The 11,250-nt window shown below is 42.8% G+C and overlaps 1 protein-coding gene across 2 annotated transcripts in view; it reads left to right on the forward strand.

The window, feature by feature from the left end:
* The window catches only part of LOC113026555 (cyclin-dependent kinase 17-like), a 35,747-nt gene extending 24,544 nt beyond the window's left edge, over window positions 1-11,203 (forward strand). For both annotated transcript variants that reach the window (XM_026175471.1, XM_026175472.1), the window contains exons 5-17: window positions 73-198; window positions 3,696-3,752; window positions 3,908-4,022; window positions 5,898-5,992; window positions 6,179-6,241; window positions 6,988-7,111; window positions 7,241-7,361; window positions 7,783-7,880; window positions 8,045-8,150; window positions 8,614-8,656; window positions 8,852-8,942; window positions 9,100-9,177; window positions 9,921-11,203. In XM_026175471.1, the coding sequence (XP_026031256.1) occupies window positions 73-198; window positions 3,696-3,752; window positions 3,908-4,022; window positions 5,898-5,992; window positions 6,179-6,241; window positions 6,988-7,111; window positions 7,241-7,361; window positions 7,783-7,880; window positions 8,045-8,150; window positions 8,614-8,656; window positions 8,852-8,942; window positions 9,100-9,177; window positions 9,921-9,958 (1,155 nt within the window). In that variant the 3' untranslated portion in view covers window positions 9,959-11,203. The remainder of the gene's footprint in view (window positions 1-72; window positions 199-3,695; window positions 3,753-3,907; window positions 4,023-5,897; window positions 5,993-6,178; window positions 6,242-6,987; window positions 7,112-7,240; window positions 7,362-7,782; window positions 7,881-8,044; window positions 8,151-8,613; window positions 8,657-8,851; window positions 8,943-9,099; window positions 9,178-9,920) is intronic.
* Window positions 11,204-11,250: the final 47 nt, after the last annotated feature.

An 11,250-nucleotide genomic window follows, 5' to 3' on the forward strand; every position in this document is an offset into this window, starting at 1 on the left:
TTTGTCTATTCATTCAGGTTGATATACCGACTTTTTTTTTTTTTTTAATTGAGTTTTCTTGTTTTTGTGTAGGACCTGAACAAACGTTTGTCCCTGCCAGCTGACATCCGGATACCTGACGGTTACCTGGAGAAGTTTCAAATGAGCAGCCCACCCTTCGACCAGCCGCTGAGCCGACGCTCCCGCAGAGCATCACTGGTGAGAAGAACAAGAGGGATTAGAGGGGAAGAAGTAAGAGAGAAGGTGCTGAAAACACACGGGAGACAATTACAAGTTGTCAGAGAGGAGACAAGTGCAGAGTGATACTGTAAACAGGAAGTCGGCCTATTGCACATGTCCTTCACCTTGAAGCTGGACTTGCAGGGGTCACATCATTGGCTAATATAGTCAAAGGAGCTTGCAAAGAGAAGCGTCTGGACTTCTTTAAGTTGCTTGAAGACGTTTCGCCTCTCATCCGAGAAGCTTCTTCAGTTCTAAGGTCAAATGGTGGAGAGTCCCAGATATAAACCTAGTGGGAGTGACCCCCCACAGAGGGACAAAAGGACCCCCTGATGATCCTCTAATCGCCTGAGCCAAGGTGGGAAACTGGGCGTGGGTCCCAATCAGCCAGAGTTTCGGGTGTGTTCATTGTGAAACCTGGCCCCACCTTATCATGCGAATTCCTGAGGTCAGATGGCCCAGGATGTGAGTGGGCGTTAAGGCGTCTGGGAAGGGATCTCAAAACTGGATTATAGATGGCAGAGAGTTGGTGTCGTAAACCCCCGCCTCTGTTCAAAGATGGTCGCTCACAGTGGACATAGATGGCTTCTTTCACTCCTCTTTCAAACCATCTGTCCTCTCTGTGCCAATTTTCACATTTTGGACAGAGAGGACAGAACTGAAGAAGCTTCTCGGATGAGAGGTGAAACGTCTTCAAGCAACTTCAAGAAGTCCAGACGCTTCTCTTTGCAAGCTCCTTAGACTACGATGACCTGGATGACTGAGAACCTTCACAGACACATTGGCTAATATACTCTCCTTATTTTTGGAATTTGGTTGAGAAAAATTACGACAAAATAGTTAAAAGTAAAATGTGCATTTAGTTCATTTATTTAGTCATCAAAGTCATTGCAAGCCTAGGAATCTGGGCCAAGATGGAAACACAGAGAAATTCCCTGTGTGGTTCACTGGAAAGCAGGTTTATTCTTGCTGTAGTCGTCCTTGTGTGTGGTGCAAGCCAGAAGTGATGGCACAACTACTGGCTTGTTGTGCATCTCCCAAGTTTTGTAACCTGTCGGGCACATCGTGGGCGGTGAGGTTGGGCTGGAGGCACAAACCCTGTGAGCTTTTTGAAGCCACATCAATGCAGTGCATTTCCATATGGCACAGAGAGCAACGGCTGCACTTGGAAATGATTACATGCTCTGCAGAATCCATCATTTAGGCGAACAGGAGAAGGTGAGACAAGCACACCTGAAGTGTGAGTATACACTCACCAACCACTTTATTGGGTACATCTAGTACAGGGTTTGGCCCTCTTTTGCCTTCAGAACTACCTTAATTGTTTGTGGCACTGATTAAACAAGGTGCTGGAAACATTCCTCAGAGGCATTGGTCCATATTGACATGATAGCATCACATCATGATAGCATGTCTGCAGATTTGTCAGCTACATCCATGATACGAATCTCCCTTTTCCATTACGTTAAGGTGATCTATTAGATATCCAGTGACTGTGACACAAACTGAACTTTTGACACAAGGTAGAATTGATCCACGCTTTAATGTTTTTGCACCAAATTGTGACACCACCATCCAAACGTCAGAGCAACAGTTGAGACTCATTAGACCAGGCGAGGTTTTTACAACTTTTCTTGGCCATTTAATGAAAATTGTAGTCTCAGTTTTCTGTTCTTAGCTGACAGGAGTGGACCTGGTGCGGTCTTCTGCTGCTGCTGCCGGTCTGCTTCAAGGTTCCACTTGTTGTTTCCTCCCAGAAAACTGCTGCTTACTGAATATTTTCTTTCTTTCAGACTGTTCTCTGTAAGCTCAGAGATGGTTGTGCAGGAAAACCTCAGCTGGCATTTTTCAGCTTTCAGTTTCTGAAATGCCCAGACCCGCCCATCGGGCACCAGCAACCACATTCAGAGTCATTTAAATCACCTTTATTTCCCCTTTTGATGCTTAGTTTGATCTTCAACAAGTCATCCTGTACATGTCTACATGCACTGAATTGCTGATATGTGATTGGCTTAATAGATAACATTCAGTTGACCATGTGTACCTAACAAAAGCAGCTGATGACTGCATATCTGTTGTATAGCGAGTGCATCAACCATAACTGCAGCTTCAGTGGCCATCCTGCCACAGTGATCACACTAGCTCATGACCCCTTGAGGATGGGTCTTGAATAAGTGATCTCTTCATGTCACCCGAATAACCACGACACCATAAACTCAATAAATAATTAATTTCCCCAAAAGTATTCATTAATTAATGTTGTTGGTGTTAGCAGTGTGTCAGTTTTGTAAGTACAACATTCTGTGTCACAGATCATTAAAGATCTGCTTATTGATTTTTACATTATTGGGAGTTTTTAGTAGTAAATTCTAAAAGGCAGAGCCATATTTGCTTCAGGGTTCATCATATAGCATTTTGCAGATAAAACTGTAATAACATTAAAAACTAAATTCTTTCTTTTGGCAAAAGCGACAGTGAAGAGTGCTAATTTGAGAATCAGGGGTGGACCAGAATGAGAGAAATGGAAGCAGAGCAAGAGTCAGGAAGTGGCTGCACATGGATAAAGATAGCTCTGAGGGTAATGTTTTATTTAAATGCAGCAAGAAACAGAAGTGAGAGCGTCAGAGTTCACACCTTATCCTCAGCCGATCAGAGCTCATCCTCTCAGCACTCATTTTTGTCACGAGCCTGAACGATTGTCCTGTGCATCTGTCAAAAGCAGAACAGAGGAGTAAGTAACACTCGGCCTCGCCCAGGCCCAACTTTATTTGCATACACACCCCTTTGCAGAGTTTTTTCAAAAGCACTGACTGGATTTGCTCAGATGATTGGCTGTCAGACCTCTCAGCTTTTCTGGCGCTGGTCTTTATCCAGTGCACAGGTCTGTTTAAGCCTTGTGAAGATGCTGGCTTGCAGCAGTGACAGTTATAGCTCAGTTATTAAGTAGTTTGTGTGTGTTCTGGTTATAACTGAATAGTTGTGAAGCGTTTAGTGATTTATTATGCGTGGAAGTAATGATTGTTTCAGTTATTATTTATCGTGGAGAATATTGGGTCAATTGATCAACCAATCCTTGGTATATTAAATGATGAGAGTAGGAAAATATGATGTAAAATGACACAACCGTATGGGATTTCTTCACAACCTCAAATATTTTTCTTAGCACACATAAGAAACGGAGAAAAATCCAAATATTAGAGAAACTGAAACTAGCTATTTTTTTATTATATATTTAGCTCAAAAATATAAATGAAAACATGTTGTTTGTTCGACTCGCCCATAGACACGTTGTAAAAAGCCATCGGGTCTTTGTCACAAGCAATTAGTCGGGATGCTGGTTTGGTTGTGTGACCCCCACGCCCCACTCTGTGATGCTGCAAGGCCATCATGAGGATTTGTCCTGGTGTGTGTAAGCCTGTCACTGCTAATAAAGACACTACCCTCATTAATGCTGTTTGTCCTTTTCTTCCCTCCAGTCAGAAATTGGATTTGGGAAGCTGGAGACCTACATCAAACTGGACAAACTGGGGGAGGTATGTGGCACAGTTTACCTTGAAAGCCTTTCCTTATCACCCCAGGTGCAAACGTTCTCATAGTGAGTGATTAAAGTGCACACAGGCACAGTTGTGGAGTTTACTTTTAACCTGAAACACTGAACCCCCCCCCCCCTTCTTTTCCTGCTGTATAGGGCACGTATGCTACTGTGTACAAGGGGCGGAGTAAGCTGACAGACAACCTCGTGGCGCTGAAAGAGATCAGACTGGAGCATGAAGAAGGAGCACCGTGCACGGCTATCCGAGAAGGTACAAAAGATTTTAGCCACAGAACGCTATTTGGTCACCAAGCAGTCAAATATAAGTGCTTGAACTTTTTTTACTTATATAAGCTGATTTGTTTTACGTTGAACAGTGACGTTTGAACATCTGCAGCAAGATGGAGTGCAAAAAACAACTTAGTTAACTGAAATAGAAAAGCAGATTTTAGAATAAATGCTCCTAGAAAACAACCTCAAATACAAACATACAGGTCGTGCCTGTAGGTGGTCAGGTCTGTAAATATATCCCAGCACGAGCAGACACTGGTAGATTTGGAATTTTGTGGAATTTTTACACAAGCCGAGTCTGCACATAACAGACAACTTAGCAAGGACCGATTTTAAATTGTATCTTTATCCACTTAGTTACACTTAGATATTAGCTAAAGATTACACAGTTTAACATGCTTGAAATAATATTTTTGCACCAACAAGGTGATTCCCAAAGAGCTATTAGCCTAAAACTCTTTATGTGGTGTGCAGTGTGATTAAAACAAATTTGAGGAAACTGCACAAGTGATTGACAAACGAAGTGATAGACCTAAAAAAATGTGTCTGCAACAGATGAACTCAATTTTGAAGTCATATCCTTAAGAAATAGGAAAACAGTCCAGCAAAGACCTGTCACATGACCTGAGAGATGCATCTGGCCCTGCTTGTTGTTTGCTGAAGCCTCATCAGACGTGGTCTCAGTGGACGGAGAGCTATCAAGAAGCTATTTGTCAAGAAGAAGAATAGTGAGAAAATGCTGTGGCATGCCACATTACACAAGAAGTGAACTGAAAATCACTGACTTACACGTCGTACGAAGTGATGAAACCAAATTTGACATTTTTGGTTCAAGTCGTTGTCAGTATGTACAGAGAAGGTCAGGAGTGTCTGCATCCATCTGTAAAACACACTGGAGACGCTGCCATGAATCAGGGCTGCGTTTCAGACAGCGATGTTGGAGAGCTTGTCAAAATTGGTGAAATTACGAATGCAAATAAAGTCCGATTTTGATCGTGCAGTGCCTGACTGGCAGTGTTTGTTTCTGCCAGTGCAGTGAAAGCATACCTGGACAGAAAATCACACAACGCGACACTTAGTCACAGACTGACCTCGGCTTTATTCAAGCATTGACAAAGAATTGAATACAAGGCAGCCAACATCCAAAGAAGAGCTTTGGATGTCTTTCAGAAAGAACGTTTCCTGAAGATTACTTACAATTCTACAAACTTTCTTTATGCCTTATACGCCTCATTTCCATTTATACTTTTAATAAATCGTTGCACCTATTTTCCAGTTTCCTACCAAATGTAAAGAAATGAGCCGTGGCTTAAGAGTTTTGCAAAACACTGTATTTCAGTGTCATCTTCTGGCAGCTTGAGTAAATTCAGTTTGCGCTCACTGACGGTGCTTTGTGTTTTTTTAGATGGATAAATGTATTTATTCAAGTTTCTTCATCACCAGGTTTAGCACGTTTCACAAAAAAACGTTGAGTTTGTCATCTTTGAGAGTCTATATGGATCCTTCACTGGGGTTGAACTGGAGGCATTTTCTTCTTTTATTTTGCAGTTTTATGCGACCTTATATGGAGAGCGGTGTTGGCAGCACACTCTTGTTTTGAGACTTTGTTGATTAATTTGAGCCAGATAAGCTTTCTTTGTAAGTCTCAGACATTTTTGTAAGATTGAAGGATTTATAAATAAACCTCTCTTGGCTTAATCAGCGTGAACACAGAGGCATCAGAGCAAGAAGTAAAGCAAATGTTGGTTAATGTTACTTTGAGAGAATAAAAAATAAGCTGAGTGTAATCACACCCTTGCTGTAACAGCTGTCGTCTTCTTCTTCTTCTTCTTTTTTTCTGCGTGTGTGTTCTTAGTGTCTCTACTGAAGGACCTGAAGCACGGCAACATCGTGACGCTGCACGACATCGTCCACACAGACAAGTCGCTCACACTGGTGTTTGAATACCTGGTGAGACCAGCAAAACCTCTGCAGCCTCCCTCCTGCATGACTCACGATGTTCTCTGCAGGGATGCTTAGATTAAAATATTTGACGTTATTATTATTCATGACTCTGTGCGGAGTATGAAGGCTTACCAACTGTTGCAGTTTGTGTGCCTGTAGCGTCCCCGCTCTAACGCCCTTCCTCTCTTCTAGGACAAAGACCTTAAGCAGTACATGGATGACTGTGGGAACATCCTGAGCATGCAGAATGTCAAGGTGAGACTCCGCAGGCTGCCTGCTGGCCTGAGCACCTTCATCACCTGTCAAGAGTTTGTAGCTGCTGGTGTGGGTGCAAGAAGCATTGTCAGTGTGCCCCCTGGTGGAGAAGTGTAGACCCAAGGGGATAAGTAAAATGGGCTGCTGCAACCTTCTTTAAACATCCCTGTTTTTAGAGTATTTAATTAAAGAATTTCATTCATGATTGTGCATCTGCAATATATTACTTTGCTGAACACCACTGTTTTTTTTAACTCTTTATTTTAGAGTTTTTAGTTCATGGACAGAAAAAAAAACAACCCCAACTAAGCATACATATATATTTGGGTCCATATAATTTTACTTGATGTATTATGAAGTCTCGCACTTTTAAGTAAAGCGAGCTTAGGCTAAAGGTCATCTGTTCCATCGCATAGATAATACTGATGGTGCGGATCCATCGTTTGAGGCCTGGTGATTCTGGTTTTTGTGAATTTTTTTCTAATTGTTTTCTTCCTGGCTAACAGTAATTTCAGTTACCAGTCGCTTTTTTTTGTTAACCACATCCTCATTAAGTAGACAGAAATACAAGACCTCAGTACTGTTGGTGATCTCGTATCAGCGCGTCGTATTTTGGCACATGACCAAAATGTGTGTGAGTGATTAGCCTCCAACTTCCCACACGCAGCAAGGCTCGATCACCACTATTTTATAATAACTTTATCAACACGATCATATGTACTGATCGAGAAAATCTCTTCCTTTAGATTTTCCTCTTCCAGATCCTGCGAGGCTTGGCCTACTGTCACAGGCGGAAAGTTCTCCACAGAGACCTGAAGCCCCAAAATCTGCTCATCAATGACAGAGGAGAACTAAAACTGGCTGACTTTGGTAAAAAATCAGTACATTACATTAAAATGTTTCTACAGAGCAAATTTTTTTTTTTGGAGTATTCTAAATAGCTTCCTTTGTATGAATTTCATGACATTTTTCCAATATGTCCATATTTCTGCTCCACAGGCCTGGCGAGGGCGAAGTCTGTGCCCACTAAAACGTACTCTAACGAGGTGGTAACTCTTTGGTATCGGCCCCCTGACGTGCTGCTCGGCTCCTCCGAGTACTCCACACAGATCGACATGTGGTGAGTGGGCCTCGCTCGACGGGGGGGATTGCAACTATTAGGAAACGCTAACGATGCTCGTGGTTACTCTCTTATTTCCGTATGGCTGCACAGCGACGGCGCAGGCCGATGCGATCCTCTCAGATTGGTTTTCTGTCGTGAAATTGCCACTTCAGTGATTTGTGGAACGGGCAGAGGTGTCTGGAGCTCATTTCGTTTAGTTTGCGCCCTTATTAGCGCGCAGGTGTAAAGAGACTTTGCTGCTGATGGACACAGCCTCGCTGTTAAGACAATGCAGCTGTAAATGGTTTCTCCGATCTCCAATTGAGAGAAACATCAGGGTTGGTTTAGAGATGGAACACCTGTTGAGTCAGGCTGCTGTTTAAGCTTCAGTCAGACGCATCTTTGTGACCTTTCCCACCTGTTTGTGTCATTCTGTCAGGGGTGTGGGCTGTATATTCTATGAGATGGCTGCAGGCAGGCCGCTGTTCCCAGGCTCCACAGTGGAGGATGAGCTGCACCTCATCTTCAGGCTGCTAGGTGAGTGCTGCCCTCTGCTGACAGAGGAGCGTTCAGCCTTTTAACCAGAGCCTTTAATCGCATTAACCCTGGCATGTAGCCCCGTCCCCCCTCCGCGGCGCCATGAAAAAGCCCCATCCAGCTGACGCGGGCTCTAACAAGGTCTATTAAATGTCCCTCCACAGGCACTCCTACAGAAGACAGCTGGCCTGGAATATCCTCCATTGATGAGTTCAAGTCCTACAAGTTCCACAAGTACAAGGCACAGTCCCTCATTAATCATGCCCCCAGGTAAGCCTGATACTTTTTTCTCTCATTTTATCTTAATAACTTTACTTCTACACCAGATGCAACATGTCCCAGCTTAGGCTGTGTTGCTGCTGGTTGTTTCAGGTATTTATGGAGCAGTTATATAAACCTTACCGTTACCCCTCCATTCACCTCTCTTGCCTGGTTGTCTGATGACTGGAGGTGGAAAAGTGTTTCTTGTGACACAAATATAAGAGGAGAGCTTGTAAGCAGAGCTGTTTTAGCTTTTAGTTAGACATGAGTGTTGGAGGTTTGTGTAGTTAGGAGCGTGTGCTCTTTATCATTTCCTGTAAGGAAATCCTGTGGAATAGTTGACTCTGTTTGACTTCCTTAACACTCGCCTCTATCCATGAGTCAGCCCACCTTTACTGACCCCCCCCCCCCATCCCTCCTGTTCTTTTTTCCACCTCCAAACTCTTGTCCCACCCCTCCCCCACACCTACAGGTTGGACAATGATGGAATCGACCTGCTGATGTCATTCCTAAAGGTAAGTCTCGCAATATCTGCCAGGAATTAAAGAGACGCTAAAAACATGTGACACATTTTGCAGCTATGTCAGGACTGTGTATTTGGAAAGAAGCGCACGAAGGCGTGCCAACACATTCGCATGCGACCGCAGGCTGCTGAGCCAGTTCTTTTGTTGTTCTTTAATGGCTGAAACTTTTGTTGCCCTAAATTTCAGTATGAATCGAAGAAGAGGATCTCTGCTGATGAAGCAATGAGGCAGCCATACTTCAGGAGCCTGGGGCCACGTGTGCACACGCTGCCAGAGAGTGAGTAATGAAACGGTGATACAGTAATGCAGACTTGGCACCATCCGCTCAGTACAACTTGAAGGGTATTGCAGTGTACAGAGAGGATCACTTACAGCCTTGTAACAGAAACACTGTCTTCTTCTTCTGTTGCACTGACTGACTGTGTCTTTGGCAGCCGTATCCATATTCACACTGAAGGAGGTGCAGCTGCAGAGAGATCCCGGCTATCGGAACTCATCATACCCCGAATCAGGTGAGGAATAAAGAATCGAGAAGAGGGGAAGTGGGAAGCACAGAAACCGAGTGAGCGAAAAGAGACAAGTGCAAGCGTAGGTTTTTGTAGTACGGCCCACTCAATTGGCCAAATAGACACAGCTCATGGAGGAAGCTGAGATACTTTAACATAATTGCCACAATCTGCATAAACTCATTATGAGGATTAACTATATTAAACCGCCATAGTGCCACATGTATAATTAAACATGTGCTCGTAAATTTTGTTACATTCTACTTCCTGAAATTTCATGCTGTCCTTCAAAGACTGATGCTCACATGTAAATTAAAAAAACCAAACCACTGTATTTGTAACATTTGTACACTGTAAACAACTAGTGCAAAGATCTATGAAGGATCATGAAATGTGAACACATACAGGCTAACAAAGGCTCAAGTTGTAGCCCACATTACACTTCCTGTTTATGACCGCAGAGCACCTGGAACCTGGCGATTTATACAACCAAAGCAGGGATGTCACGATAACGGTGATATTTAAAAATGAAATGTGTATACCATTGTTTATTCCTTCGTGGGCAAACCCACCGAACAGGTTAAATAGCAGTCACTGTGATAAGTAAGTTACTTTTTAACCTTGTTATTTGGATTGATTTACTCCAATTTGCTTATCAAATGGCCCGGAATAGTTGGAAAATGCAGATTTCTGTCATTTAAAATAGCTGAATCGATATTTAAAGACTTTATTTTTCTGTTTCCCATCAGGCAATGGAAAAAGCAGAAGACAAAGCATGCTGTTTTAAAATCTCTGGACTGGATACAGTTATTTGGGAACGATATACTGGCTGTACAGTCTTGCCGCTGGATCAGAACGCGGAGATGAGAGTTGGCGTGGAATGTCGTAGTCACCTTCAGTCCCCCTCCAGAATTTTTTTTTTTTTTTTTTGGCGAGGTGGGGGGGCTTTCCACGGTCTGACCCCGTCCCAAGTTTAGTCTGAAACTGGCTCCAGAGAGACATTTGTACACTGTACATCTATATTTATTGACAAGTGAATTTGCTGCTAAATCCAACTACTGTCTAGAATTCTAACAGGCTCAGTCACTTTAATGAGAACATGCAATGTGTATAGATTTTTTTGAAGTGGGTGATATATTTTTTTTGTCTTTTTTTTTTTTATTTTTATTGGTCGTCGTTTCCATTTTCATACATTAAAACTCCACCTCGAAGCTCCTGGACGACGTGTGGGTGTGTGAGGCACACAGACGGAGGGAGGTTTCTGTAGCAGCTCAAAGGGGTTTCATATTCTTGTCTCTGTTGCCATGGTGCTGTACTCAGCTGCACAAATCACATGTGACCATTTACTCTGAAGGTTTTTCCGAGGCCAGCTTTGATATAATAACTAATCATTTTATCCCAGCCGAAGATTAATGTGAAATTTCTTTTTTGTTGTTGTTGTTGTTGACGACATTATGTTTTTGCACACAAAACTTGGTAGATCTGTGCATTTAAAACAAACAACTTGCTGGCATATCATTCCAGGGATGCTCCGGTCTCTGACGTGACCAATGAACAAATGCAGTAGAGAGAGGAGGGAAAGAGCAACACAGATTGTCAACTAGGGCATTACAGGAATAGTTACACCTACGAAATACACTGATCACCCTCCTGTCCTCGTTCTTTCTCCACTCTTACAAAGAGGAGCTGCAAAAATGAGCTCCCACTGTTGGAATCTGCAGTGCCCTGTTTGTGTATTGTCCATGGTTTACCTGTCTGCCATTCCCATCTCCCTCATCTGTAAAAGTAGATCTTTTTTTTTTTCCTCCTCTGTCATTGTGGTGCATGCCTGCTCTTTTCTATGAGGAAGCACACAACAGCCACCGAACCCCTAATTCAGGAAGCGTTAGCTATAGTCCTGCCCTTATTTAACAGTGTTACAAGACATGTTTTGTATGATATTCTTTATTTGTGAATAATTTTTGTTGGTGTGGGATTTCATTGCAGATGCCCTCCCATATTTCAGTTTTTTTTCCAGAGTAAAGAAAAATTAAATCTAAAGGTTTAAAACCAAAAGTGTTTGTTTTTGTTTGTTTCAGC

The sequence above is a fragment of the Astatotilapia calliptera genome, chromosome 7 (assembly GCF_900246225.1).
Source record: "Astatotilapia calliptera chromosome 7, fAstCal1.2, whole genome shotgun sequence".
Lineage (NCBI taxonomy): Eukaryota > Metazoa > Chordata > Actinopteri > Cichliformes > Cichlidae > Astatotilapia > Astatotilapia calliptera.